At 31.1% G+C, this 26,878-nt stretch overlaps 4 protein-coding genes across 6 annotated transcripts in view; 3 read left to right on the top strand and 1 right to left on the bottom strand.

Annotated features, from left to right (window-relative positions):
* Positions 1-26,878, top strand: part of LOC145182060 (uncharacterized) — a 76,051-nt gene that overhangs the window by 10,864 nt on the left and 38,309 nt on the right. The window lies entirely within an intron of this gene.
* Positions 2,383-8,508, top strand: LOC149889775 (uncharacterized). The gene is made up of 3 exons (XM_090085970.1): positions 2,383-5,970; positions 6,923-7,664; positions 7,994-8,508. Exons 1-2 carry the CDS (start codon positions 4,553-4,555, stop codon positions 7,023-7,025), a joined length of 1,521 nt encoding a protein of 506 aa, XP_089942096.1. The 5' UTR covers positions 2,383-4,552; the 3' UTR covers positions 7,026-7,664; positions 7,994-8,508.
* Positions 12,802-24,912, top strand: LOC145182746 (uncharacterized). 3 transcript variants are annotated; one of them, XM_090085406.1, is made up of 9 exons: positions 12,802-13,198; positions 13,285-13,346; positions 14,817-15,016; positions 17,810-18,108; positions 18,258-18,326; positions 19,425-19,477; positions 23,335-23,501; positions 23,579-23,882; positions 24,000-24,912. In XM_090085406.1, the coding sequence occupies exons 1-8, from the start codon at positions 12,911-12,913 to the stop codon at positions 23,863-23,865; spliced, it is 1,425 nt and encodes a 474-aa protein (XP_089941532.1). In that variant the 5' UTR covers positions 12,802-12,910; the 3' UTR covers positions 23,866-23,882; positions 24,000-24,912. The 3 variants fall into 3 exon arrangements, with proteins under 3 accessions (XP_089941532.1, XP_089941531.1, XP_089941533.1); XM_090085405.1 differs by having other exon boundaries at positions 23,579-24,912; XM_090085407.1 differs by lacking the exons at positions 12,802-13,198; positions 13,285-13,346 and adding an exon at positions 13,691-14,659 and having other exon boundaries at positions 23,579-24,912.
* On the bottom strand, positions 23,874-26,675 carry LOC145182745 (sedoheptulokinase-like). Its single transcript, XM_080057975.2, has 4 exons — positions 25,914-26,675; positions 25,597-25,772; positions 24,616-24,771; positions 23,874-24,547 (listed from the first exon to the last, which is right to left on the bottom strand). The coding sequence occupies exons 1-4, from the start codon at positions 26,504-26,506 to the stop codon at positions 24,069-24,071; spliced, it is 1,404 nt and encodes a 467-aa protein (XP_079914101.2). The 5' UTR covers positions 26,507-26,675; the 3' UTR covers positions 23,874-24,068.

The following is a 26,878-nucleotide window of genomic DNA, read 5'->3' as shown; positions in this document are numbered from 1 at the left end:
GCTATACATTTGAAATTGTAAATCATTACATGAAAGTTATCTTGACAATTCAAAGATTCCTCCTAAAATTGCTTTTATTGAAATATTTTTTCTATTACTATTTTCTATTTAAAACTTGTTACCTTTGAACTTGTTGCTCGATGCTAGTGGAAACTTTTCCTACTCACTATATAGAGCTTGCAAACTCCCTGCCACAGAGTGAGTCAAAATCCAAAAACACTGGCTATAAACCTCCCAAAAAAACAATTGCTAGGAACTAATAAATTGAATTATAATGTAACTAATACCACCTAAAAACAGGAATAAATTGCTTTTTGGTTGATTTTTAAAGATTCACCAACTTTTGCTCCTTTTCATAAGACATAGGGTAAGGTTGCTAATATTGTACCGATGCCTATATTGTACTTTTAACATAACTCGTTATTTTTACAACCCACAAAAACTGTTTTTTTTTGTCATTCAACTTCATTAAGCCCAGAATAAGCTCTTGTTGGTTTTTTATTGAAGATTTCTTATTTTAGGTTTTTATTGCTAAGCGTATTTCACTAAAAAAAGCAGAAGATATGATTTGTTCAGTGTACTTATGTTAAAACATAACTTATCTAAATTTAAAATAAATACTTAGAATTTAAAAAATCTTATTTTTAGTTGTCAAATTTTTTAATTAACTGAATGTCAGATTAGTTGCGTAAATTGTACCTCAAGGCATGTCCTAAATTGTACCGACGCAACCATTCTGACCGCTAAAAAAAACGTGTGTAAAGTTTAACAAAACCCTTTTGAGATTTCAATTAGAGAAATATCCATACTTACAATAAGAACTTCACCACTTAAACAAAAAAAATAAAAATTTTAGTATTACTTTTGTATTGACAAGCAGTCCTTAAAAAGATGCACTCTTTAGTTCAGTTTTACCAATATGTCAAGGCTGGTGTCAACATGGCTGTGCAGGTGTTAATCAAAAACAGACACAATATATCTGAAACTTTTGCCAAAAATAATATTTTTATGTATTTTTTTTTACAATATTTAGTGTGGTTGTTTTTAAAACAGATATAGTTTATATTGTTTTACATTATTTAGTATAACTTTCTTTAATAACTTCCTTCCTCCTCTATTCTAATCTTAGCTAACCCATTGGTAAACATATAATTTAAATAAAAATTGTGCCATATGTGGTGATACCAGAAGAAAAAAAAATTCAAGTTGCATAGAGTTTATTAAATAAAAAATTTCATTTCATTATATTATGGGCAGTTAGGTGTTATGTTATGTTATATCAGAATATTTCCAATTGCTGATTTTATAAAAACTGTTCCTTTTAATCAGTTCTTTAAGTCCCTTAAATCTAAAATCATAAAATATTTGCAAAGCTGTAAAGTAATTGAAATCAAGAAAGTGGTACAATATTGGATTACAATGGTACAATTAAGGATCTAGTTTCCTTAATTGTACTCTTAGCGCTATTTTTTTAATTTGATTCTTCGAGACTTAACGCTTTTTAAGTTTTGAGTTTTTTAAACATCTTTACAACAAACAATCCCTAAATTATGAAATCCTATTGAAAATCCATAATTTCACTCAGTAGCTTACCTACATTTTTTAGTTTTGTCTTAGGGGGTACAATATTGGCAACCTTACCCTATTGTTCTATTTATTTTTTATTGCAAAACTCGCGCACAAAATGCTCGCTTTAGTGTCACTCTTTTAAGGTTGATACGAGTAAAAACAGTTCAAAACTATAAACAATATTTTTGACACTGCATTTTGATTTTAGATTGTCACTCCTAAGATCTTAAAAAAAGTGCCCCATATTGACTTTTTTTATTTCATTTGTTTAATCATGAGTTCGATTGAAAAACTAAGAGATTCCGCTAGATTCCGTGGTAGTTTTAACATTTTCCCATCGATAGGTATATATGAAAGCAGGAAAAAAAAAAGCAGCTGCCCGAACTTGCCCCAATTCAATATACAAGCTTTTAAAAAAAGTCAAATTTTCGTAGTAATTCTTTCGCACACTACATTAGCACTACATTAGCACTGCAGAGGTAATTTCTCAAAAGCAAACATTCAAAAGCTCACGCTCAAACAAATTATTTTAAATTTCAAAGCTCAAAAACCAAGAATTGCATGATCTGACTGCCTACTGCCTGAATTAAACGTTTAGAAATAAAACTTTTATACAAAATAACGAATAATAGTTTGTTGCTTACATTCAACATGAAAAGAACATATTTAGTTCCTATCGTTCAAAGGTTAGAAATTAACTATGATAATTTACTTGAGGCTCTTCTACTTGAATTTCGCAGATTTTGTAGAAGGTCTAGACCAGTGATATTTTCATTAACGTGAAGTAAAATTAGAAGTAAAAATAATTGATTTCGTTAATGTGAAGAAAAATTTAAAATTAGGATATATCTGAAGAACGAAAACTGAAATAGAATTGATTATAAGCATCAAAAAACGAAAATAGGAATAGAATTAGGAATTATTACCGAACGAAAATTATTGAATATTAAAAGAAATTTCGATACACTAATTAGTTTTTTTTGACAATTAATTTACAAATTTTGCATACTTGCTTTAAAATTGGCGCACATGTTTGACCATAACGATTATATTTGGAATGATTATAGAATGTATCAATGGACCACAAAACGTACTTGTCATTACGTTAAGTATAAATTCAATGCGTTCAATCTTTTGTTGTAAAATAAAATAAACATCTAAAGATTCTTAAGAGTTGCAAATTAATAACAGAATAATGAGTTTATCAAGGTTGTTGGCTGGTAGGAAGCGTGACAGTCCTGTATGGAAATTCTTCGTTTACGATGAAAAAAATGACAAATCCACGTGTCTAGTACAGGACATAAATAATGAGAGCGTATGTGGCGCATCTCTTGCCGGAAAAAATTCCAGTAACTTGGTGGCGCACATTCAGAGAATACATAAAGACAAATGTTACACGGGATGAAAAGAAAAAACGAAATGCAGAAAAAATATTTTTGAAACGTAAAATTGATGACAGATTTTCTATATCTTCCCGAAATAGTGGAAAGACAAAAACTCAGACAGTAAGAGAGTGCTTTGAACACTGAATCACCGCGTGGCCAACGGAATCAAGTGAATATCAAGTGCGTCAGGATTAGGGTATATCATACTTTTGCATGTTTTAATTTTCATTCAGTATGTCACTTTTCCTATGTATTCATAAACCCTGAGTTGAATGGTATAATTTATTTTGGTGAAAAAACAAGTCTAGCTACCGGGAAAACGTTTTTAATTTTCAAAAATATTGTGTTTTTTTACTAAATGATGGCTGTTTATGTTATAAATGTACATAATAACTATTTAAAATATTGTTTAACCTTATGCTTAATTTTTATAATATGCTTTGAGTTTTTAACAATGTTATTTTGTGTATAAGTATCAGTTAATATTCAAATATACTTTGAAAATATTATAACTACCATTTTAGATTTTATTTCAAATTAATTGCTATACCTGCTGTATTTATATCTTCCAGATTCATAATATATTAAAAAAAGAAAAATGGCATTATCAGTTAGCAAGAAAACCAGAAAATCGATTAACACCAAACTAAGTGAGTATCTTGGAGGTCCTAAAAAGTTTCTCCAAACTGAATTTCCAGCATTACGTGATTGTTTGCAGCGATGTCTAGATCTGCAGCGAAACAGAATACTAGTCTGTGAAAAAAATCCGCGCAACATATCAATGCAATAAATTTTTTCTAATGTTGCTAATGAAGTTGCAGAACGGTGGCTTATTTCCAACACAGAATTTAAAGAACCCATAGTTTGTGGAACTAAAGCAATAGCACTAAGAATTAATAGAAGTTGGTCTGCATTCTCTAAGATAGCTCGACACAAATCTCAAAAGGCAAACAAAAAATGCTGGGAACCTAAACTTGATAAACTTTTAGATATTGCTTTTTGCAAATGCAGAATCGTTTACTGCAGTGATAATGATGCCCCTTGCAACGAATCTTGTGATGACGGTGCTCATTGCTTTTGCAAATGTGACTTAAATTTAAGAATTCCTAAAAAAGAACTTATTTGGATAAAAACCCAGCGAGAAAAACAAGGCAGTGTTTCATGTATGCAAGAATTTGGTCTTGATCTTAAAGAGACTGCCAAACTTAGGTTAAAATGCTTACGCAAGTCAACTGAACAAGCAAGACTCACGCGACAACGTGAAGAAGCTTCAAAGTATAAGTTAGAATCATCAGTCTCCAACCGATGTTAGATTTGATGATGAAAGTACGGGTGTTACAATAGAAATTAATAATAATTCCAATGATGTGATAGTCAGTGATAGCGATAAAGTCAGTGATAGCGAAGAGGACTCGACAATTGAAAATCAAGAGAGTTATGTTAAACGAAACTACCTTGATATTAGTAATGCTGCCGTTGCCTCTATCAGATTTGGTGTATCATCGACTGCTACTGCTGCTATCATTAATGGTCTACTGAAAGATATTATGAAGGCAGGAAAACTTGTTGAAGATTAAAAAAATCTCATATGTGATAGTATGAAAGTTTTTCGTGTCAAAGAGTGTGCTATGAAGTATTCCAGAGTAGAAGAAAATTTCGACTGTGAAAGAAATATAATTACTGGAATTTTTGTTGATGGGAGAAAAGATAAAACTTTAGTTCTTATCCATGATAAAACCACAGGCACCTTCAAAAAACAAATTATCAAAGAAAATCATATAACTGTGACAGAAGAGCCTAGAGGTCGCTACCTTACTCATTATACACCAAAACCTAAGTCAGAAATATCTAAACCAGCTAAGCAATGTGCTATTGGATTATTCGACTGGTTAATGGAAAGAGGTAAAGATCTTAATCTCCAACTAATTGGCAGTGATACTACAAATGAAATGTCTGGATGGAAAGGTGGAATGCTTCATTTTGTGGAAGAACTTCTCAATCGAAAACTTTTTAGATCTTTTTGCTGGCTTCACATTAATGAGCTTCCATTCCGTCATATTATGGAAAAACTTGATGGATCAACTTCTTCAGATAAAGGATGGAGTGGAGCAGTAGGTAAACTGCTTTCCAAAGTAGAAAATCTTAAAAGAATTACTAAATTTATGCCAATTCCGCTTCTGGAGCCTCTTGTTACTATAAGTGAAGATTTCTTAAAGCAAATGAGCACTGACAGTTTAGTCGCATGGAAGTATTTAAATGCAATATTGAAAGGAAAGCTCGATCCTGAAGTAGCAGCTCTTAAATGTGGTAGATTGTCTCACAGTCGATGGCTTACTTGTGGCATGAGATGCCTGCTTCTCTATATGAGTAAACATGATCTTGAACCTGATAATGCAGAGATCTTAAGACTGCTTGCAACTTGGGTGACTCAGGTTTATTTTCCAATGTTCTTTGAGATTAAAGTTAAGCATGACATTAAATATGGTTCTTGTCATCTTTTAAAACTGTTTCAACTTTGGCAGAAGCAAGATGATAGGATTAAAGAAGCATCTAAACTTTATCTCAAAAGTGAATCTTGGTGGGCTCATCCTGAGAATATACTTGTCTCACTTCTCTGTTCTGATAACTCAGAACAAAGGTTATTTGCCGTCGACATAATATTGGCAGTTAGGGCTGGAAGTGAACTTGGCTCAACAGATGTTAGACCATTTAGACTTCCGCAAACAATAAACCTTGATGCTTGTGACATCAAAGAACTTATCGACTGGGAAAAAGAGGTCATCACTGAACCAATTTTCACTGCAAATATGTCGTTAGTCCAACTCAATGCATTGATAGTTTCTCCCCTGCAGCTACCTCTATACTCATTACATACCCAAAGTTGCGAGAGAGCAGTCAAATTAGTCACAGAAGCAGCTCAGTCAGTCTGTGGTTGGGATAAAAGAGATGGTCTTATTAGAACTCAATTGCGAAATCGTGAACTAATGCCTTTGTTTAAATCAAGAAAAGACTTTAAGTAATTTATGTAATTACTAATTTAGTATTTTTGATTTTTATTTATACTTTGTTGTGCATAACATTAAATGTTAAATAAATACTTGGTTTTAATGTTGATTTTATAAGAATTTTGGGGAGCTAAAACAAAAATTAAGGCAGCCAGATTTATAATTTGAATTAGTATTTTGAGTAAGTGTAAGGGGAGGGGGCTTTTGCAACTAAGCCCCTTGCTCCTACTCTACCTACTCTATCTCCTACCAGTGCGTGTATAAATATATATATACTAATTGTAATATATCTTGATCTTATAATCATAATAAAACTATCTAATATTGGTAGAAGGGAGGGGGGGGGGGCGGAAGCCCTAGCCGTGCATTCTGGCTCAAGAATCCTGGAAGCTAAATGATAATTTTGTGTTTTATAACAAATGGTTTATTTTTTACCTAATATTATTTTAATTTTTATTATTAATTGACTAAAAACATTTAAAAATTAAGCTTTAGTTATAAAAGACTATTTTTTTTTTAAAAAAAGCTAATTTTAAAACCAGTTTCCCGGTAGCTAGACATCAATATTTTGCAAAAATATTATTATATTTGAATTCCCCGTACCCAAATACATATGAATCCAAGCGTGCTAGTCAAAATTCTGAAAAATTAATTTTTGGCTCAAGTATGATATACCCTAGTCAGGATAGCGTGATTGAAATGATTGTTAATACCAGCTATATAATGGTATTGCTAGATCAGCCGTCGTTTTGAAAGATGATAAAAACGCTTGACCCAAAATTTAAATTGCCAGGTTATAATTAACACAACTAAATTTTTAAATTATTGTTTTAAATTCATTCAATGCTAAATAATTTTTAAATGTTTGCCTGTAATTATAGTATCATTAATGTAACGCTATAGTAACTAAAAACACAAACTGATGTGCATTAAATTTTAACTGATTTAAATTTTATATTGCAGGGTCTGCAACACTGAACAAGCGGATAAACGAGCGTTTTCTTCTACAATCTGCACAACTGAAAGACTTGATGAATCGTACACGCAAAGTAACAATTTGTCTTGATGGTTGGACGAAGAAGCGTCTCACAGCATCGTTCCTTGGAATATCTGCTTGTTTCTATGACACCACCATTGATAAAGCACGACATGCTTTCCTAAATTTGATGGAACTCCAACATCCCCACAAGGGTGAGATGCTTGCCGAATGTTTAAAGAAATGTCTTGACAAGTGGGGTGTTAGAGAAAATCAAGTTATGTTGATTGTTTCAGACAACGGGTCTAATATGATTAAAGCCATCAGGCTCTTACAGGAAGTGCATGCAGCTAAGAAATCTGACGAATCTGAATCTTATGAGTTTGAATCTGACGAGTCTAAACATGAAACTGATGAGGAAGAGATCCAGTCTCAGTCAGAACAAACTGATTTATTTCTGCCAGATCATATTCCATATCGTCGAATGCCCTGTATGGCTCACACACTCCAGCTTCTCATAAAACCAGTTTATGAACATTATAGTGCAACCATCTTAGAAACAAGTTGTATCAAGAATTAGGAAATCAAGTGTGGCAATTGAGAAACTTATTGACAAGTGTGGGAAGTCTGTGATAACTGACTGCACCTCAAGATGGAACAGTACATATCAGATGATTGACCGGCTGTTTAAAATAAAGACATCGGTGAATGAAGTTCTTACAGAAATTGGTACATATTATTTTATTATTTATGTTATTAGAGTGTATAAATTATTTTCGGAATTTTATTAAGTCTACAAAATTGCGTCTTACCTTATTTAAACTAAAAAACCGAAAATGGTGATAAATTGTAAAAAGTTCATTAGTCATTATCATTAAAAAACAAGACAGGGTATATAGTCTTTAAATTAGGTTTACTAATAACACGGAAATACTTTACCCTGCCTTTTAAATCACATTACAGCAGTATGGAAAAAAGAGACGTATATCAATGATAATTATTAGTTATTACAATTGTTATTAGTAAACTTTAATTTCAGACGGTTTACTTTAATTTAGGAATAGACGCATTCAAAGCAAGTGAATGGGTTCGTTTTCAAAACATTTCTTCACTTTTGGAACCCTTTGCAGTACAAACAGATATACTTCAGACCGATGCTCAGTCTCTTTCACAGGTTCTACCATCTATACTCAATTTGGAATGCCATTTACAAGAATATCCTACCAACAAGTCTTTGACAGCGAATCTTTTTGGAGATCTACGTCAACGGTTTCAATCAATTCTGCAGCCGGACTCAGATACGCTTAATTCTCTTCCGTCTGCTGCATGTTTGTTAGATCCAACCGTTGCTGTCTTTATCCTCACACCGGAAATGGGCACCTTGCTCCATGCATCAAAGATGTATATATGTAGAAAGGATATTTTCACTTTAAGGAATTTTAACTGTTGGTCGCCGCAATCGAATGAAAAAATCACTAAGGTGGTTACTATGGTAACTAAGTTAAAAAATTGTTTAAATATTTTTCTTGAAATTTTTGTATTACATTATTTTTTGAAATAATGATAGGGGAGACCGGGACTAGTTGTCAGCAGGAGTAAGTTGACGAATTGCGTTATTCTGCAGAGTTTTTTTATCAAAAAGTATCAGAAATCTCAGGGAACTTTCCTAATTGACTATTTCATTTTGGGTCCTATGAATAAAACTGCTATAAATATTCCAGTCACAATTGATTTACTATTATCAGTCAGGCTGTTTTAGTAGTTGTCGTTTTTCAGGATCTTTAGGCAGTTTATTGAAAAGCTTTTGGGGTTTATTGGCAAAATTTTCACAGGGGAAGCTGGAAAACAAAAAATTTTTATAAAATTAATTTTTTTTCAAATTTTTATTTCTAACAATATTGAAAAAATTTATTTTTACAAAAAAAATATTTTTGAATTTTTTTACAAAAAAATTTTTTTAGGGGTTTTTGTTACCAGGAACAAAGGTGGGGTGTTGTTTTGTTACCAGGAATAAAGGTGGGGTGTTGTTTTTTTTACCAGGAACAAAGGTGGGGTGTTGTTTTGGCTTCATACTCAAACTACTAACTGCTACTAGCTCATAGAAATAATAAATAATTTTTATACATTTTTACTCACTAATACGTTAATAATCTTTTTTATAATTTGCGCCAACTTACCCCGGGGTGGGGCAAGTTTTTCTTTTTTTAAGGCCCAGGAAGGAGCCATAGGATTTTTTTTTTTTTAATGAATGCAACTAGTACAAGTTACCCAAATTCATAGACTTCAAGACTACACTTTGATTTTTTCAAAAAAATATGTCGTTAGGACTACTAATTGCTGTAAAATTTGATAGAAGTAAAATATGAACTGATTTAGTAACTGAAATAAGAACTAAAATGATTAAAATCATAAGAACTGAACTGAAATTAATTTCATCAGAACTGATTCAAAAGAAGTAAAATTAAAATTAGAAATTAAATCAATGCTACAAGAACGAAGTAAAAATGGAAATTGAAATTATATTTAGAACTTAAATATCACTGGTCTAGACCATGGAAGTATTGATGAACCTGAAATGATAAATCTCATGAAAACTCTATAAATATTTAATTGTAAAACCTAAATTGCCGGAACATTCAAAAACCTTTTCAAGTCTTCTGGAACATGAACGAACCTGGGTGGATAAAGAAATAACAGTTAACAGAAAAGACGTTGCTGCAGGTCCAGGTAGAAAGAACAAGAGAAGCAAAAGATCTAAGGTAGAGATAAATCAATTGAGTTCAAACCGATTCAAAAAGTAGTTAACTCACTTAAGCATTAAATACTATCTTGTTTAAGGTTACCAAGTCGGCTGAACGTCCTGCTGAAGCATTGCCATTAGCTTCATTAAGAAAAGCCTCTGAAGATCCTAACAAGAATGATTTTGTTGTTGTTGTAATGATAAATGCTACAAATCCTGGCAAAGGTAAAGCATGGAGGTTGGTTTTCCGATAAAAACGAAGATTGAAGATGCCTCAAGCTTTAAATTCAATGTGATCTTTCTGATGAGCATTATCAAAATATCAGAAATTCATCCAAAATACAGAATGCAGATATTTATCCTTCGCTAGCGGCTAGCGGGTAGTTCCGTATTTCGGGTAGTTCCGATGATCTACTCAATTTAACTACCCGACTAGTAAAAAAAGTGAAGGCTTTAACATAAAAAAAAATAAATATATGAATAAAACACATAAATACATACATACATACATACATACATACATACATACATACATACATACATACATACATACATACATACATACATACATACATACATACATACATACATACATACATACATACATACATACATACATACATACATACATACATACATACATACATACATACATACATACATACATACATACATACATACATACATACATACATACATACATACATACATACATTCAAAAAAATATATAAATTATATACCTAAATTTAAAAAAATATATAAATTACATACAAAATTTAAAAAAACATATAAAACTATTTTACATATTTTAAAGAAATTTTATGAAAAAAGCACGAGATACCTGATTTTATTACCCAACAAGCGAGTAGTTCCGAAATACGGGTAGTTCCGATGACCGAGTAACAAAAGCGGATAGCGTATTAAATAAAACAGTAAATAAATAAAAAATAAAATTTTTTACTTTCTTTAATATTTAAGAGGAGATAGAACAATGTTTGAAAAAAAACTGTTAAGAATTGAGTATCAATTTAAGTATCAATTTTTAGCTAGTTAAAAATTACTACTTACATGGAGTAGGTAGAACTTATACTTACATGGAGTATTAGTTCCACCCACTCCATGTAAGTATTAGTTTTTAATTAGTTAAAAATTATTACTTGAATCGAGTGGGTGGAACTAATAATTAGAAATAAAAGTGATATTAAAAGAATTGAAATAAAGTTAAATTTAAATAAACGCAATAAAAAGAAAGAAAAAAAAACCCGAATGCGCGAAAATTTCGCGCAATCGGATATTTTTCGAGGATGGGGTAATTTTATTGCCCGAATTATCGGGTAAGTTCATTACACGATATATCCAATTATCGGGTAATTTTATTACCCAATTTTCGAGTACTTCTACGGGTAATATTCGGGTAGTTTAAATCGGGTAATACCCGACCCGAAGGCTTGGATATCGGGTAACTAAAGTTATTAAAATTACTCGTCTACGGGTACCCGCGGGTATTCGAGTCTTGTTTTCGCTCCCTAATAGTAACATAAGATAATACGGTATTTTGGTGTTTTCTTTTTTTCCTAATTTTTTATTTCAATTAGTATTTGTGCGCGTTTTGGTTTAAATGACAGAGACCTGTACGCGCGGGTAATACGCGTTTAAGCTACGCGTAAAATTCATTTCTAATAATAAATTTAAATTTTCTGACCCAAAAGTACTAGCATTGATGTATCACATGTTTATATTTGATAGTTCCATAATTTTTGCCGGTTTTTCGCCTTTCTGATTCACAGTGTGCCACTTGGAAGTGTTCAAAAATGAATTTGCCCAACTCGCTTAAAATCTGTGCCACATTGGAATCCATATCAGTTAACCATCTTTGTTTCGTGCCACTTTTAATCTTAAAACTTGTTTTCCTTCGAGAATTTCTGAAGATTTACATCGTTTTCCAAAATTTTCCAAATGCTTTGCCATATTTTTCGCCGTTTTCATCAACAAATATGTCATTTATAAAAGTATCGCATGCTTTGGTGATATTTGGATTTATGTCGAGCACGTACAATAGAGTCATGATCATAGAATTATGGGAGCAATATTGAGGCCAAAAAGCAACTAATAAAGTTATACCTTCTCCTATTTACAATGAAAGTTTATTGATATGAAAGTTTTTTGTTAACATAAGTTTGGAGATTTTTTTTCATGAGATCAAGTATATTTGTGTTTTACAAATCTCTTCACCGATACAATTTCTCTTGAAAAATGCCTGCATTTACTGTGTGACAAATCACAAATTGACGTATCAGTGAATACTGATGGCTCTTTGGTCCAGTTCCAAGTTATTTGTCCACTTTTTCCCGTCGAAGCCACGTGATATTTTAATTTGTTGATTTTCTGCTTTTGTTCCTAATTGGAGTAAACATCACCAAATTTTTCAGAAACATATTCAAAATCCGGACCGTACAGGTCACATTACCACAAATGACGGTTCCTCCAAATATTTCGATCCATTCCAAAAATTAGGTCGAAACCGAACGGTTTAAACAAAAATCTAATTCTAAATCTAATTCCATATAAGGTAAGTATGGGTATTAAGGCCCGGCGGGTAATAAGACCCACTAATCCAAAGTTAGGGAAAAAATAAATTGTGAAACTTTTTTTCGACATTAAAATATTAGAGTTATCTGGTTTTATCACTGGCAGCAAAAAAAAATCAGCATTTCTTTACCGCGCATTCGACAAAGGTGGGCCTTAATACCCATACTTACCTTAATAATAATAAATCCAGTGAAACTTTTTTTCTCCAAAATTTATGAAGTTTTTGGCTGGTTTTTAATTTTGACCAAAATTTATGAAGTTTTAGGCTGGTTTTTAATTCTGACCAAAATTTAAATCAAATATTTTAAATTATCATTATCTTTAAACTGTGATATGCTAAGGCATAGAAATATCTAGAGGAATGTTAATATGTTATATATTTCTTTCTTTTTTTGAAGGAAAAAAAAAAAAAACGAAAACGTTTTTTGATGCATCATTGAAAGTATTTGAATGCTTCTTTATAAGCACCATAGAAATTTAAAAAATTAAAATTCTTTAAATCAGTTTCTTAAATTTATTAACACCAGAAACTTAATTTTTCATTTTTTCTCATAAAATGCTTCTTAAATGCTTTTTGTTGAAGGTTTACTGAGAAAACTGATTATGAAACAGGAATTTTACTGAGAAAAATAGTTTTGAAAAAATCATGATTTGTGCACTTTACAATTCGGTGTTAATGATCGCATTTAGTTGTCGGTCAATAGTTGGTCAAGGTCTACCTAGCTACTGGTCGGAAAATACTTTTACGAATTTAAATGGTACAATGGCAGATCCAATACCTATGAAAGTGTTTTCATTTGGTAATGTGTTCAATGAGTTTAATTCTTCTGAAGATAAAAATCTGATAAAAACAATACAACAAAATGCAGGCAACAAACTTCCTGAAGATCAATACAATCCTTCACGTGGTAAACCTGACAACAAATCAGGAACGGTGAGTATATTAAAAAGTTATTTAAAAAATTTGTGAAGTAATTTGAAACTGGGCCATTGATTTGATGTAACACTTGATGTTTACAGGTTTATCAAATGAAACTTGGAGATGGTTACATAACGAATCTCGTTGTTATTGATGAGTTCAAGTTAGAAGTTCTTTATTTAACAAATAATTTTAAAATTTTTTTAGTGCGTTGTGTGTGTATGTGTTGTGAATGTTAAGGTTTTGTGTGTATGCTTTGTTTGAATTGTTGTATTGTGGTTTAGTTCTATTGTGTATAGTTCTGTGGTGTGCAGTGCGTAGACAGTTTTTTGCCATTGATTACGGCTTTAAATCTTTTTTAATCTATTATCGATGCATCATCGTAATGCAAATATGAACTTATTTGAATAAAAATCCAAATAAATCTCTACAATTTTTTAATTTAGCAATCAGATTTATGAATAGCTTTGTAATCATGCTGTCCAATTGGTCTTCTTGTCCTGATTCCTAAAAACATTGATCAATTTTATTTAACTCAGCATATTTTTAAGCTGTAACTTGGAAACATATAAATCAGAATATCTGCGCAAATGTTTTCTTTTGCTTTGAGCATAAATTGCATAACAATCAATCAAAGTCCTTTTGCTTGCAAAATCTTGCTCAATTGACTTTAAAGGGAAAATTTTTATTTTATGCATATATTGGAAATAACAAAATTTATTTTTTAAAAAATGTGCAAGATAAAAACATTTTGGGATACCTTTTATCAGTACGGGGACTTTAACCTCCGGTTTTGGCTATCATATTTTCTCAAAGTCTGTGTTCACATTCCAAGTGATATATTATTTTTTAAAAATGAATATTTTAAATTTGTTTTGTCATGGCAGACTTGCCAAAGAATCAGTTTTAGTTATGCAGTCCCTTCTTCATAATTATCAAGAGATTCTCAATCGAACTGATATTCCAATGGAGTTACCAGGCCATGTTAATGTACATGAGTATTTTGACTTTTTCGAGATCTTTGGTATGTAGCCAAATCTTGCTGAAATGTTCCATTCCCATTTGGAGACAATTTCAATATCTTTGGAATTAATCGCGTTTGTAAACTTCTATGTAATTGTTAGAATTCATAATGCCAATTATTGGGTAAAGTATAACAGGTCCAGCAGCAGAGAAACATTGCCAAAGCATCATCATTTTGGGATGCTTGACATGTTGCTCAATATGTCCATGTCAATAATGCAACTTGCAGCGAAAGTTATCAATTGCAATGCAGTGCTTCCTAATTTGGCTAACTATGGCTTGAATTACTATTTCTCGTTGAGATTTATCAGTAAATCCATGCAAAACTAATATTTTAGATTTTTTCTTGGTGTAGTGTCCATCTTTGTGTAGTGTCCATCTTTGTGAAGTCTCCATCTTTGTGTAGTGTCCATCGTTTTATCTACTTTTTTTACCCCTCTAATCATCAAAAAGGTAAATTATTAAAAAAAACATTAAGCAAAAATAGAAAAAAAAAAGTTTGATGCAATTAATTTTCACAAGACTGTAATAAAGTGCTTAGTACTTTTTTAATGTATTTTAAAGGTTAGAGATTTACATTTTAGTAACTGTTGTTGAGTTATCTTTATAGTTTTGATGGAAATGGTAAAGTTCCAGTTCAGATCTCGACAATTTGGAAAAAAATTATCAATAACGTAACATTTATCCCGGGAGATATTACGGCAGCAATCAATTCAGGGAATCTCCTTAATATAACACTTCATCTATCATGGACAAAATTCTCTGAGCAGCTAACAAATGAAATTAACAAAAATAGGTACTGGTACATTGGTAAGTAAAAGTTTGTTTTAAGATGAACACAGCTAGTAACTTTTTTTACGATTGTAGTTTTACATCAACAGGTTTTGTAGATTAAAGAATCTAAGTAAAGTAAAGATGTCGTGAGTACATTTTTATTAAATATTTGATTATAATTAAAGGAACCTTAAAACAACCTAAAAAATATACGAAGAATTTTAAAATAGAAATAAGTAATTTTAAGATAAGAATAGGTGATTGGGTTTTTAAAAATTTTTTTTTCTGAATCCCTCTTTTTTATTACATAAGTAAAGTTTATCCTGATATTAAGAATACCAACTGTCTAGATTTTGTTTGGAACGTCCGGAAATTGCATAGCTTGTCTAGAAATCAGAATAATGTTTATAAGTTAAAAAGGAGCATAAAACATTTTTCTTCCTTTTTTAATTTTCTGACCACAATTCTAACATTCTGAATTGGCATGTAGCACCATTTAAAAGGTAAATTTATTTTAATCAAAAAAGATAAGTAACATATTGATATTTCGCATAAGAATAAAAAAAAAAAAAAGAAATACTGTTGGAATTTCTCATAACGACATTTACTTACCTTTAAAATTTAGTTGACAAAAATTTAGTCGTAAAACATCTTTTAACGTAAAATACCTTGGTACCAAACCTTGTGTATTGGTACCTAAACATCTTTTAACGTAAAATACCTTGGTACCAAACCTGGTGAATAGGTACCTAAGCAAAGAAAATGTGCACACCTTGCCTACATTTGCTTTATATAAAACTTAAAAGACAAGTGTTACTTTGAGCATTAGCCTGCTTTTTTTTACCTAAAATTTTGATATACTTTTACAATGGTATATGAATTTTGTATATCAAAATGTAAAAAATACTTTATAATTTAATTCATTATGATTTTATTTATCAATTGATTATACAAATTGCATAAATAATTACATATTTTAGAAAATTTTTTTAAAAAATTTATGTTAAAAATCTTTGTATTTTGTACTTATCGTATGTAACAATTTAATATCTAAGCTATATGAGTGTGGCTTACATTAATGTTAAGAAAATGACAAATGAAGAGATTCTTTAATTTTAACATTACAATATTTTTACATAAAGACTGTAAAAAATGAGAACGACCCATAGGGTTTTTTAAATATTTTGAGAACGACAAAATCGATTTTGATAACTTTTTTATTGTTATAAAGGAAATTTATCTCTAAATAAAGTAAAGATTTTAGAAAACATCATCTTTGAGCTGAAAACTTCTTTCTCAATTTAGTGCTGACACCTCGTATGAGGTCGTGGACGACAGTTTTTGTAAAATTTGGAAAAATTCTGCTTTCTTGTATGTCTAGTAGCCATATCTTTTTTTGACTTCTTAGATTGTCGTCTTAGAAACAGCAGTTTTTTTGATATCCCAAACTGAGTACTCCGGACTTGCATCGATCCTTCTGATGACTTTTTGATCAAGTTTTAAACATCACGAACCTCTTTATTAGTTTCTCAAATTTCTTTCAAAGCTGAGACTTTCACTCTAGAATTGATGATACGAATAACAATTTTCCTTTAAATTTTATTCTTTTTTGCCAGCAAATTAATTGAAATATTACAATCTTTTAGCCGCTCGTCCAAAATTGATTTTCTCACATCTACTTGTGAATAAATTTTTTTAAAAGCAATAAAAAAAAATCATGAAAATTGATTAAGTAGTTCTTGAAATATTTCAAAAAACCCACAAGCCATTATCAATCCGGACAGTTTTTAACATTACAGCATACTATATACAGGGGTTCGATAAAATAATGGAAACACCTTCAAAAACAAACAAATTTATAATGATAAGGGGTAGAACCCCATTTGAGGGTAACTACAGATTAATATGCGGTCCTAAATTTTGAAGAAACTGCTTCTGGCAATCCAACGATAAATGTCAACAGCATAGCTTCGTCTGTCAACCTCGCCAGGTAGACCAAGCGTTTCAGATCCGCCAAAAAAATGTCCACTCATTCCTCATCGCTCATCCAAATTCTGGTATTAAAAACTTTGTAACCAATGCGAAACAGCTTTTTCAAAAATGCAGTAAAATTCCCTTCATTTGTCTTGCTTTCAGCTTTTCCACTGGATGTTTCAATTCAAATCTAAATACATCTTCTGTCTTTATTAGGTTCTTGAGAATACTCCTTTCTGAAATTACTTGAAATCCTGTTTTGACCTAAGGTGTTTTGACCAAGCCTAAAATGCATTCAAAGGCTCCCTCTTCACATCTCTTATATTCTTGAACCTTGTTAGTGTAAAAGTTTATGTGGAAGTAGTAATTTTTTGTAGGCAATCTGTTGAAAAATATCAAGTAAATACATAAGTTATCTATGTAGGAATAGAGTAATGTTTGCAAAATGACAAAAACAAGTTAAAAAGTTCTAAAAGACAGAAAAACAAAGTTTACAAGAGAAAAGAGTTTCTGAGAAAATGGTAAAATTGTATGTACTCTTTAACTCTTATTCAATTACACTGAAAAACAAAAACAAAAAAATATCCAAAATATAAGTTTTTAACTTATTATTATATGACATTTTAAATGAACTTTTTAAATAAACTTTTCAAATGAACTTTTGATCAAAGTATTTTAAATTAAATATTTTAAATTAAAAATCATTAAAATATTTTTAATTATTATTAGTTTTTTCCTCGTTATATGATTTTGTTGTATTTTCGTTACTTAATTACTTAAGAATGTCAAAATAGAACTTTTGCATACTCAACCAATAATTGAAAAAATCTGCTTGAATTATGATCTTAATTATAGATGAATATTTGTGCTACTATCAAGGATCGATCGCAAAACTGGTTGACCGTAAATGCGCAATCCCTTACACCGAGTTAATCGAACATTATTATAATCTTTGGGTACCAATGGAAGGTATGATTCCGCGACTAGTTAATGGAAATAGAACACGAGTGACAAATAATCAAAATTTAGTAAAAAATCCTCCGTGCTTTGATAATCAAGATTACGGAAACCCGAGCTTCGATAAATTAGTTAAAGATGCAGAAAAACACAATCAATTAAATAAATCATACCCTATTGAAGTTCCTACTTGTAAGGCAAGTCTCATTTATTCCTGTTGTCTTTAATTGTTTTATAATAAGGTAACCTTTTAAATGTTTTTGATAGCAATGACAAATTCCTCATTGTTTTAATCCTTCAAAACTTTATTGAAAAAGAAAAGTAGTTTAAAAAACATCCATTTTAGGTTTTTGAGAATGTACAACTTATTAGTGATGAAGAGATATTCCTTCCTCAATCTTCAGAGTGGTATATGGTAATTAATTTTAAATTTATATGTTTATCTGCTCGAAATCGTATTTGTACTGCCACAACTTTTAACGTGCAAGTATTCTAATATTTGCATTTCATTGGCCTAACATTTGTTCCTTTTACGTTAACCACCAAAATTAAGGAGACATTAAATAAGTTTATAAATTTAATAGTTTTACGATCAGTACGAGGAGTATTTATCTTCGGTCATCCACGTAAATGCTTATAACCGCTTTTGACATTTAATACTTTTTACAATTATTTACTTTGTGTTGTTCCAGCACAATAATCATAAATGATTTTATGTTTAAAAACCCTAATATATATGTTATGTACCATTCTGTCGTCTTTTAGCCATAGTTTTACTGTAAGTTTCTACTAAACAACATTTGTAGTGTTTTATGTAACATAAGATTAATTATAAAACTGACTAATTAAAAAACTTCCCCAATTAAAAACCCAGAATTGAAATAAATAATTTATAATTAAACTGTAATGCTGTTCTACAATTTAACAGTATTAAGATAAAAGTTCCCTCTGTTTTAAGATGTTTCTTTTTTATACTGTTTTGTATTCATGTTAAAAAAAAACGGTTAAAAGAGAGCCATACAAGTGAGAAAAAAACAAGAATATATTCTACCTTTTTATGTTTTAATATTTCTACCTTTGTTAGCAAATAATTATATCTAATAAAGGTTTCTAAGTTAAAACTGTTATTTAACTATTTTAAACGTCTGAAAATGCGTTTTATTTTAGAATTCCCTTAGTTTTAGAGGAAAGTGTGTAAACAATATCTGTTCATATTACTAATTATATAATAATATACCCTATAAATATTTAACATTAAATTTGGTGTAGTTTAGATGTTTTCAATTAGCAATGGGTTCATTTTTATATTATAATCATGCTACATAATTTGATTTTGTGCCAATGAAAATAAGTATATTCTTTTAGAAGAAACCCAATTTAACGATTTACCTTAATTAAACATAATTCTTTTATCAAAGCTCTCAATTTACAAGGTTGGCTGTGAATATTTAATATGAAACTTTTCTTAATTTACTAAATAAAATAGCATTAGAAGATTTTAATCTATTTTAAGTATAGCGGAGAATCAGCCGGCATTGGGTGGAGTTATAATACAACTTTTGGATAGTAAGTTCTTTTAATATCTAATATACAGTGGTGGAAAAAGTAATAAACATTTATAAAAATGCGTTTTATTCACAGCAATTGATGTTAACAGATATTAATTTTTATGTTTTTATAAACCTTATTGTTTAAAACTGTAGTTTTAAAAAAAATCATGAAGTTTTTTTGAATTTTTCTCATGTTACTAAAAATTTTGTTTAAAGTAGCCGGAAATTTACTGGAAAAAATAATAAATACGGTAATGATTAATCTTTTTGTTTTCTTTAATTTTTAACTGTTATTACTTTTCAAATATGTTTTACTCCAGTTATTCTTAATACCTCGTAGGAAGAGGATTTGGAGGGGGTAATAGTCTCTTCCCCCATATTTATTTCAAGGTAAGGGTCACTTCCCTCCCCCTTCCCCTTCAAATCTCCAACCCTAGCTGTGTTAGTCACTCCCCCTCAAACTGATATGATCTTCCTACGCTACTGAATAATAATAAAATACATTATTATTATTCAGTAGCGTAGGAAGATCATATCAGTTTGAGGGGGAGTGACTAACACAGTTACACAAATTACAGAGAAGATAAATTAATTATTCGTGAAGCTAAAAAAAGATCCATTTATCTCCAGCAACACCATTAAAAAAAACTTAGAGTTAAATGTAACAGCACAAACAATTAGAGGACGTTTAGTTGAAGCTAATTTGTTTTCAAGATCACCTAGAAGTGTGTCTTTATTGAAAAACCACATATAAAAGCCAGAAAAGAGTTTTGTAATAAGTATTCTGCATGGACAAATAAGAAATGCGGCACAGTTTTGTGGACAGATGAATCTAAATTTGATATGGATTAGATTGTAAGCAGTTTGTCCGCAGACTACGAAATAAAGAGTTTGACCCATATTACACTAAAAAAACACTTAAATTTGGTGGTGGAAGCATTATGGTGTGGGGATATCTCTCGTCATCTGGTATTGGTCTTATCTATTTAATAACAGACACTCTGACAGCTGATATTTATACTAATATACTTGAAGAAATAATGCTTCTTATGCGGAGGATAAAATGTCGCTGCTCTGGATATTTCAACAAGATAACGATTCAAAACATACAGCTTCTATCACAAAGAGATGGTTCCAAAATAATGGTATAAGACAATTGAACTGGCCAGCACAATTGCCAGATTTAAATCCAATAGAAAATTTATGGAAATTTGTAAAGGACGAGGTTGCAAAACAAAAACCTCGGAAAAAAAGGGATCTGTAGGAGGCTGTAAAAACATCATGGTACGCTATTAAACTATCAGCATCCCATAAATTGGTCAACAGCATGTCCAAAAGACTAATCGAAATTTAAAAAAATAAAGAACATGCAACCAAATATTAGGCAGTTTTTGTATATATTATATTAAGTGATTAATAAACCTTTTTCAGAAAAAAAGAAAAGCTTGTTTTTGTTCTTAATTGCTTTTAATTATTTTTGTTAAATATTCGTTTTATAAACATTGAATTTTCTTGATTTTTTCAAATATACGATCAAATGAACCATTTCTGTATTTATTATTTTTTCCAGTAAATTTCCGGCTACTTTAAACAAAATTGTTAGTAACATTAGAAAAATTGAAAAACAATTCATAATTTTTTTTAAAAAATATGATTTTTAACAATAAAGTTTATAAAAGCATAAAAATTAATATCAGTTAACATCAATTGCTGTGAATAAAAAGCATTTTTATAAATGTTTAGATAGTGTATTTATTATTTTTTCCACCACTGTATATTTCTTTCTCTTAGTATTGTTTAATTACAGACTTTAGTAGAACTGTGCATATATATATATATATATATATATATATATATATATATATATATATATATATATATATATATATATATATATATATATATATTTATATATATATACAGTGTTGGACAAAACATTTGCAACCAACATCGAACAATGCTAAAAAGTGTTCCTAATCTTACATGTCTTAACAACGAAACGAACTATACTACCACAGCAAACAGTTAAGGAGTCTGGAGTCATAGCATGCCATGACATGAACAATCAGCTGACAGGTGACAGCACACAGGCAGAATATCGTTGACAAGTGCCATTTTGCAGCGACAAAACAAGTGCAACTTTTTTGGTTTGTTTCATTTTCTTAAGTCTGGTCCGTGTCAACGTCACGGAAGTTTTTTAGTAATTAAAGGAAGTATCCAGAAGTTTCCAGAAGCATGCAGAAGCTTCCAGAAATTTCCAGAAGAAGCATCTGGAAGCATCCAGTAGCATTCAGAAATATCCAGAAACATTCAGAAGCATCCAGACGCATCCAGAAGCTTCCAGAAGTATCGAAAAGAAGCATCTAGAATATTCCAGAACAGGTTCACACAGGTTCATTTTACTATATAAGAGACATGTAAATCGACATGTAATTCAGTCAGTATATGGAAGTCAATCAGTCAGTATTATCAAGACAGTTTATCGAAGTGAGTTTTATCAAAGTGTTTTATCGAAGAACATCAATACAAGAAGTGAAATACAACAAGTGTTTCATTACATCAATACAGTCCACATCCAACCAAGACGTTGTGTTCCACAGAGCATTATTGTTTCATCACAAGGTAAATGTAACTATTTTCTAAATATTGTTCTACGGGGAAGTTGGCAGCAGATAACAAAGGTGGAAGAACGCGTTCCACCACTTCTAGAGACGATTCTATGATCGTCAGATCCGTCAAGAAGGATCCCTGGATATCATCAGTCGAGGTACAAAAGCAATTAGAGCTGCCTGTATCGGACCGAACAATCAGACGACGTGCTGTTGAAGCCGGATTGTTTTCTCGACGCCCTGCGAAGAAACCGCTGATTTCACTAAAAAACCAGAAGAAAAGGCTCCTGTTTGCTTCATCTCATATTGACTGGAATGTGCAGAAATGGCGAACTGTCCTGTTCAGTGATGAATCGAAGTTCAACATCATTGGGAGCGATGGCATTTGCCGTGTACGTCGACCGGCCGGAAAACGCCTCGATTTACGTTACTGCCATAAGACCGTGAAGCATGGTGGAGGCAATGTAATGGTCTGGGGTGTTTTTCGGCTAACGGTCTAGGTCCAATACATCGAAACGATGGAATAATGGATCGTTTCATGTATAAAAATATCCCGAAAGATGTTATGTTACCTCATGCTGAATGGAATATGCCAATAAAATGGGTTTTTCAGCAAGACAACGATCCGAAACACACTGCAAAAGTAGTCAAGCAGTGGTTTCAAGACAACCACCTATTGGTGATGTGTTGGCCGCCTCAATCTCCGGATCTCAACCCAATCGAGAACCTTGGGAGATCGTCAACCGCAGAATTAATCGTGAAGGTGTTCGTAATAAGGATCAACTGTTTGAACAAATCCAAAAGGCCTGGGCAGCGATTCCACAAAGTTTCATTGATCACCTGATCGAATCTATGCCTCGAAGATGCAAGGCTGTGATCGACAACAAAGGATTCGCCACAAAATATTGATAGCAAAATACAGCTTAGTCAACATTTTGTCGAGTTGCACTTGTTTTGTCCAGATGGAAATCAACTTTTTTAAATACTTTTGATTAATTTATTAATTTTCGTGTACAAATAATGAACTTTGTGATGAATAAAACTTGAAGAACTTTGTCTCTAAACAGTTACATAGTTATTTCTCTAAATTGAAAAAATGCAGCACTTTTATATAAAGAAACTAAATTAGCATTATTTGGTTGCAAATGTTTTGTCCAATACTGTATATATATATATATATATATATATATATATATATATATATATATATACATATATATATATATATATATATATATAAATATATATAAATTGTTTTTAACAGCAATTCAAACACAATGTTATACGCCCTCAACTTCACAGTTCTTTTCAACAACTGGACTTTTGACTTTCCTAGAGGTCTTCTTGATGCATACAGAGACGGTTCATTCACATATGCAAAACTTTACTTAGACATTAATTTCTGGCTGGAAGACGAAGTGAAAAAAGATGGTAAGAATCTCTGCGTTGATTCGCTGTATAAACCACCTCCTCTTGTTTGAAATGTTTCTACTTTTTCCCGTTTTTAGATTCTGATCAACCACCTGCAGAGTATTTCTTCATGATGATAACGATGTGTGCAATAGGTTTTATACTTATTCTAGCAGTTGTTTTTCGATTTGCAACTGGAACTGGACGAGCTTTTAATTTGGAAGTTTGGTCTTATTACAATAAGATGAGAAAAATGAAAAAAATTGAATCATCGGAGGAAGAAATACTAGAGCAGATGAAAATTTCTGCTATGGAAGAAGCTGGTTTAAGGCAACTACAGATTTTAACTGGGAGCTTAAACGATATTATGTTAAAGAAAATTTAGCGTAAACATAAATTCATGTATGATTTCGCGTAAATACATTCATGTACAATTTAGCGTAAATATATTCAAGAATAGTTTAACGTAAATATATTCCTGTACAATTTAGCGTAAATATAAATTTATTTACAATTTAGTAAAACTAATACGAAACAGTAATTGGCTGCGTTTAGCTGTAGAGACATTTGAGTTTGTTTAACTTATCTTTAAGTTTTATGTATGTCAAGTGAAAATAAAACTGTTCCCAGGGACGCGTCTCTAGTCTTATCAACTAATCTCCAAGGGATATCAAAATCTCTTAAAACAGCATCTCGGAATCTGGAGCTTTCTATGAAACATCGGCCTGTTCCTGCAATTTGAGTAATTCCATACTTCACAAGGTAATTTTTTGGAAGCATATTACACAAGTTTCTTGATAAACCTTCAAACAACGATTGCGTTACACTTGCTAATGATAAATTTAAAGAAGAAATATTTAAAATGCTTGCATGCACGTTAGGAGCATGTCTTTCACCATAAAGAGTGGGAATTATAATTAAAGGATCTTCAGCACAATCAAGATTTTCAGTTGACGGTAAGGAAAGAAGTTTTTCCATTAATTCTTGATTAGAAGGTATGTTTGAACAACCAATTGTCCGACACCAAGATGAGATAGTAGAAGCAAATTGTTCAAAAATGTTGCCACCTGAATAGGAATAATAAAAATTACGCTTTTTAAAGACATAAACTCATACATTCAGACGAAAAGCTCACCATTTAAAGAAGCAGCAGTGATTAAAACAAAATCTTTATCATAAGGAGTGATAGATATTCCTGGACTATTCACTTTTATCTCTAATATTGATGCCATCGATTCCTGATGATTAGGAACCAGTATCGAAAGCTGAGAAGATGTTCCAATATTTAGAACTATAAAACGTAAAATAAAAATAAACGTTATGCAGAATGATAAAATTGTTAAATAACATTTTTTTAAAGTAACTCATTAGGACATTTTTATAGAAATATTGTACGTGGTTTCATCGATGATTTAAAAACCTGTGTAAAGTATGTTTCGATCTTTTTTTCTCTAAAACTCTTCAAACTTGGATGTCGTTTGCTATATGCAATGTCCCCCAACAACACCTTGAGCATTCTTGAAATATTAAAAATGATTTCCAGTGTCTTCCCAACTTTATGTAATGTAGTCATAGTTTCTTTGTTACCCCAGCATTAGGAGTTTCTTTGTTACCCCACTCCATATTTTACTGCTACGTTCAGTGATTTATTGTAATAACTCCACACCGGAGTGAGGATTACCCGAATAAAAGTTGTACGAATTTCCCCAATTTCTTTAGGTTTAATGGCAAAACAAGGTATAGCTTGTTATTCATAGTCATCAGTTGCCGGGGAAAGGTGACTATCTACTAAAAACTTTTGCAGAAATCAGATCCTTTCCTTTTTCGTATTTCGCTCATTAAAGCATTCGTTTTTTGAAAATAAACATTGACAAAAAAAAAAAAAAAAAGTCGCGAAAAGAACTTCGCGCAATTATTAGTAGCCACGGTTTATTCAGGAAAATGCGATTTGTAAGCAGAATATATTTTTCAAAATACTCGAAACAAGTTGTAAGCATAATTAGTTTTATTAAATATTCGTAAAAGCATTTCAATATCTGGGATATTATTTTGAAAAGAAAATAGAAGGAAATTTCGAATGAGAGAATTAAACTTTGTAAATAAACAATTAACTAACCTGCCTCTGTTGGCTCTGCTGAACATGCGCGAAAAGAACATTGGTGATCACCGAGCGCTACATAAACAATAGAAGAGCTACTCATTCCATACACTCGATTATATAGATTACCGATGGTCGTTCCTGCTGGCACAACGTCAGGAAGAATAGAACAGTCGAACAAGTCTCGCTTCAGTCTAAAAATGAAGAAAAACAAAAAAAAAAAAGATATACTTAACTTTTACGTTCGCGTAAACGTAATAAAATAGTCAAAAATAGTTTTTAAAACACAAGTCAATTAAATAGTTTTTATTGTGTATATATCAAAAAAGCCTAACTCATCAAAATTCCAACGGTTTTCCACCATATCAAAATAACCCCAGCTGTTAGCATTATGGACGCTCATACTTGGTTTTTTATTTCGAGTAAGTAAACAAACCACAAAATCCATAATCGTTCCACAACTGTGATATAAATTAAATATGTTTGGTGTTTCATTTTTTAGCCATAACAAGGAGGCGAGTCCAAAACCAGTAGATAAACTTGAACAACTGAGGCTTTCCAAGAATGCTTTACCACAGCGCTGATCCTGCCACGTTATTAAATTTGTATTAGCGTGAATATAGTTTCTATACAAGGTTAATAAAGTAGGGCTTTCAATTATTTCTAAGCAATCTTTTATTTCCCACATCAAAACTCCGTGCATTTGCCCAGTAACACAAATTTTATCGACTTCTTTAATAAGTTTTAGCTGAGTCAAGCAACGGTCTACAACTCCTAGAATAATTTCTGGGTTTTGTTCATTGAACAAGTGGGAAGTCACGACTTGAGCATTATGGGATGCCGAAAATGATTCAAGGACGGCAGAATTTCTAACGACACATACTTTGATTGTAGTTGTTCCTATGTCAATACCCAGAGAGCAAGACATAATGTAAAACACTGAAAAACGAACACTCGTAATAAAGCATTCTTGTTAAAGTAATCACAAGTTCAGTTTCAAAACACAATCTACACTGGATCGTTTCTCAACGCCGGCATTAAAATAAAACAGATATTTTAAAAACACTTAAAAAAATATTACTTAATATTAAATGTTTGTATGCTGACCCTGTGAAAAAACTCATTGGTTCAAATGACATTTAAGGCAATGACGATATCTAAATATCATTTGAACCAATGAACTCGATCAAAACGACGGTAAACGACTTAGGTAAACTTTCGATTCAAAATCGATTCAAAATAAATATTCTACTTTAAACTTTAGATTCATAAAAAAGTTATGTTTAAATTCAAGCTCGTC

Source organism: Hydra viridissima, unplaced genomic scaffold (assembly GCF_058129835.1).
Source record: "Hydra viridissima isolate aposymbiotic clone 2 unplaced genomic scaffold, HvirCarnegie_v1 scaffold_4, whole genome shotgun sequence".
Taxonomy (NCBI): Eukaryota; Metazoa; Cnidaria; class Hydrozoa; order Anthoathecata; family Hydridae; genus Hydra; species Hydra viridissima.
The sequence above is the reverse complement of the archived record's forward strand: the minus strand, read 5'-3'. Positions and strand labels throughout refer to the sequence as shown.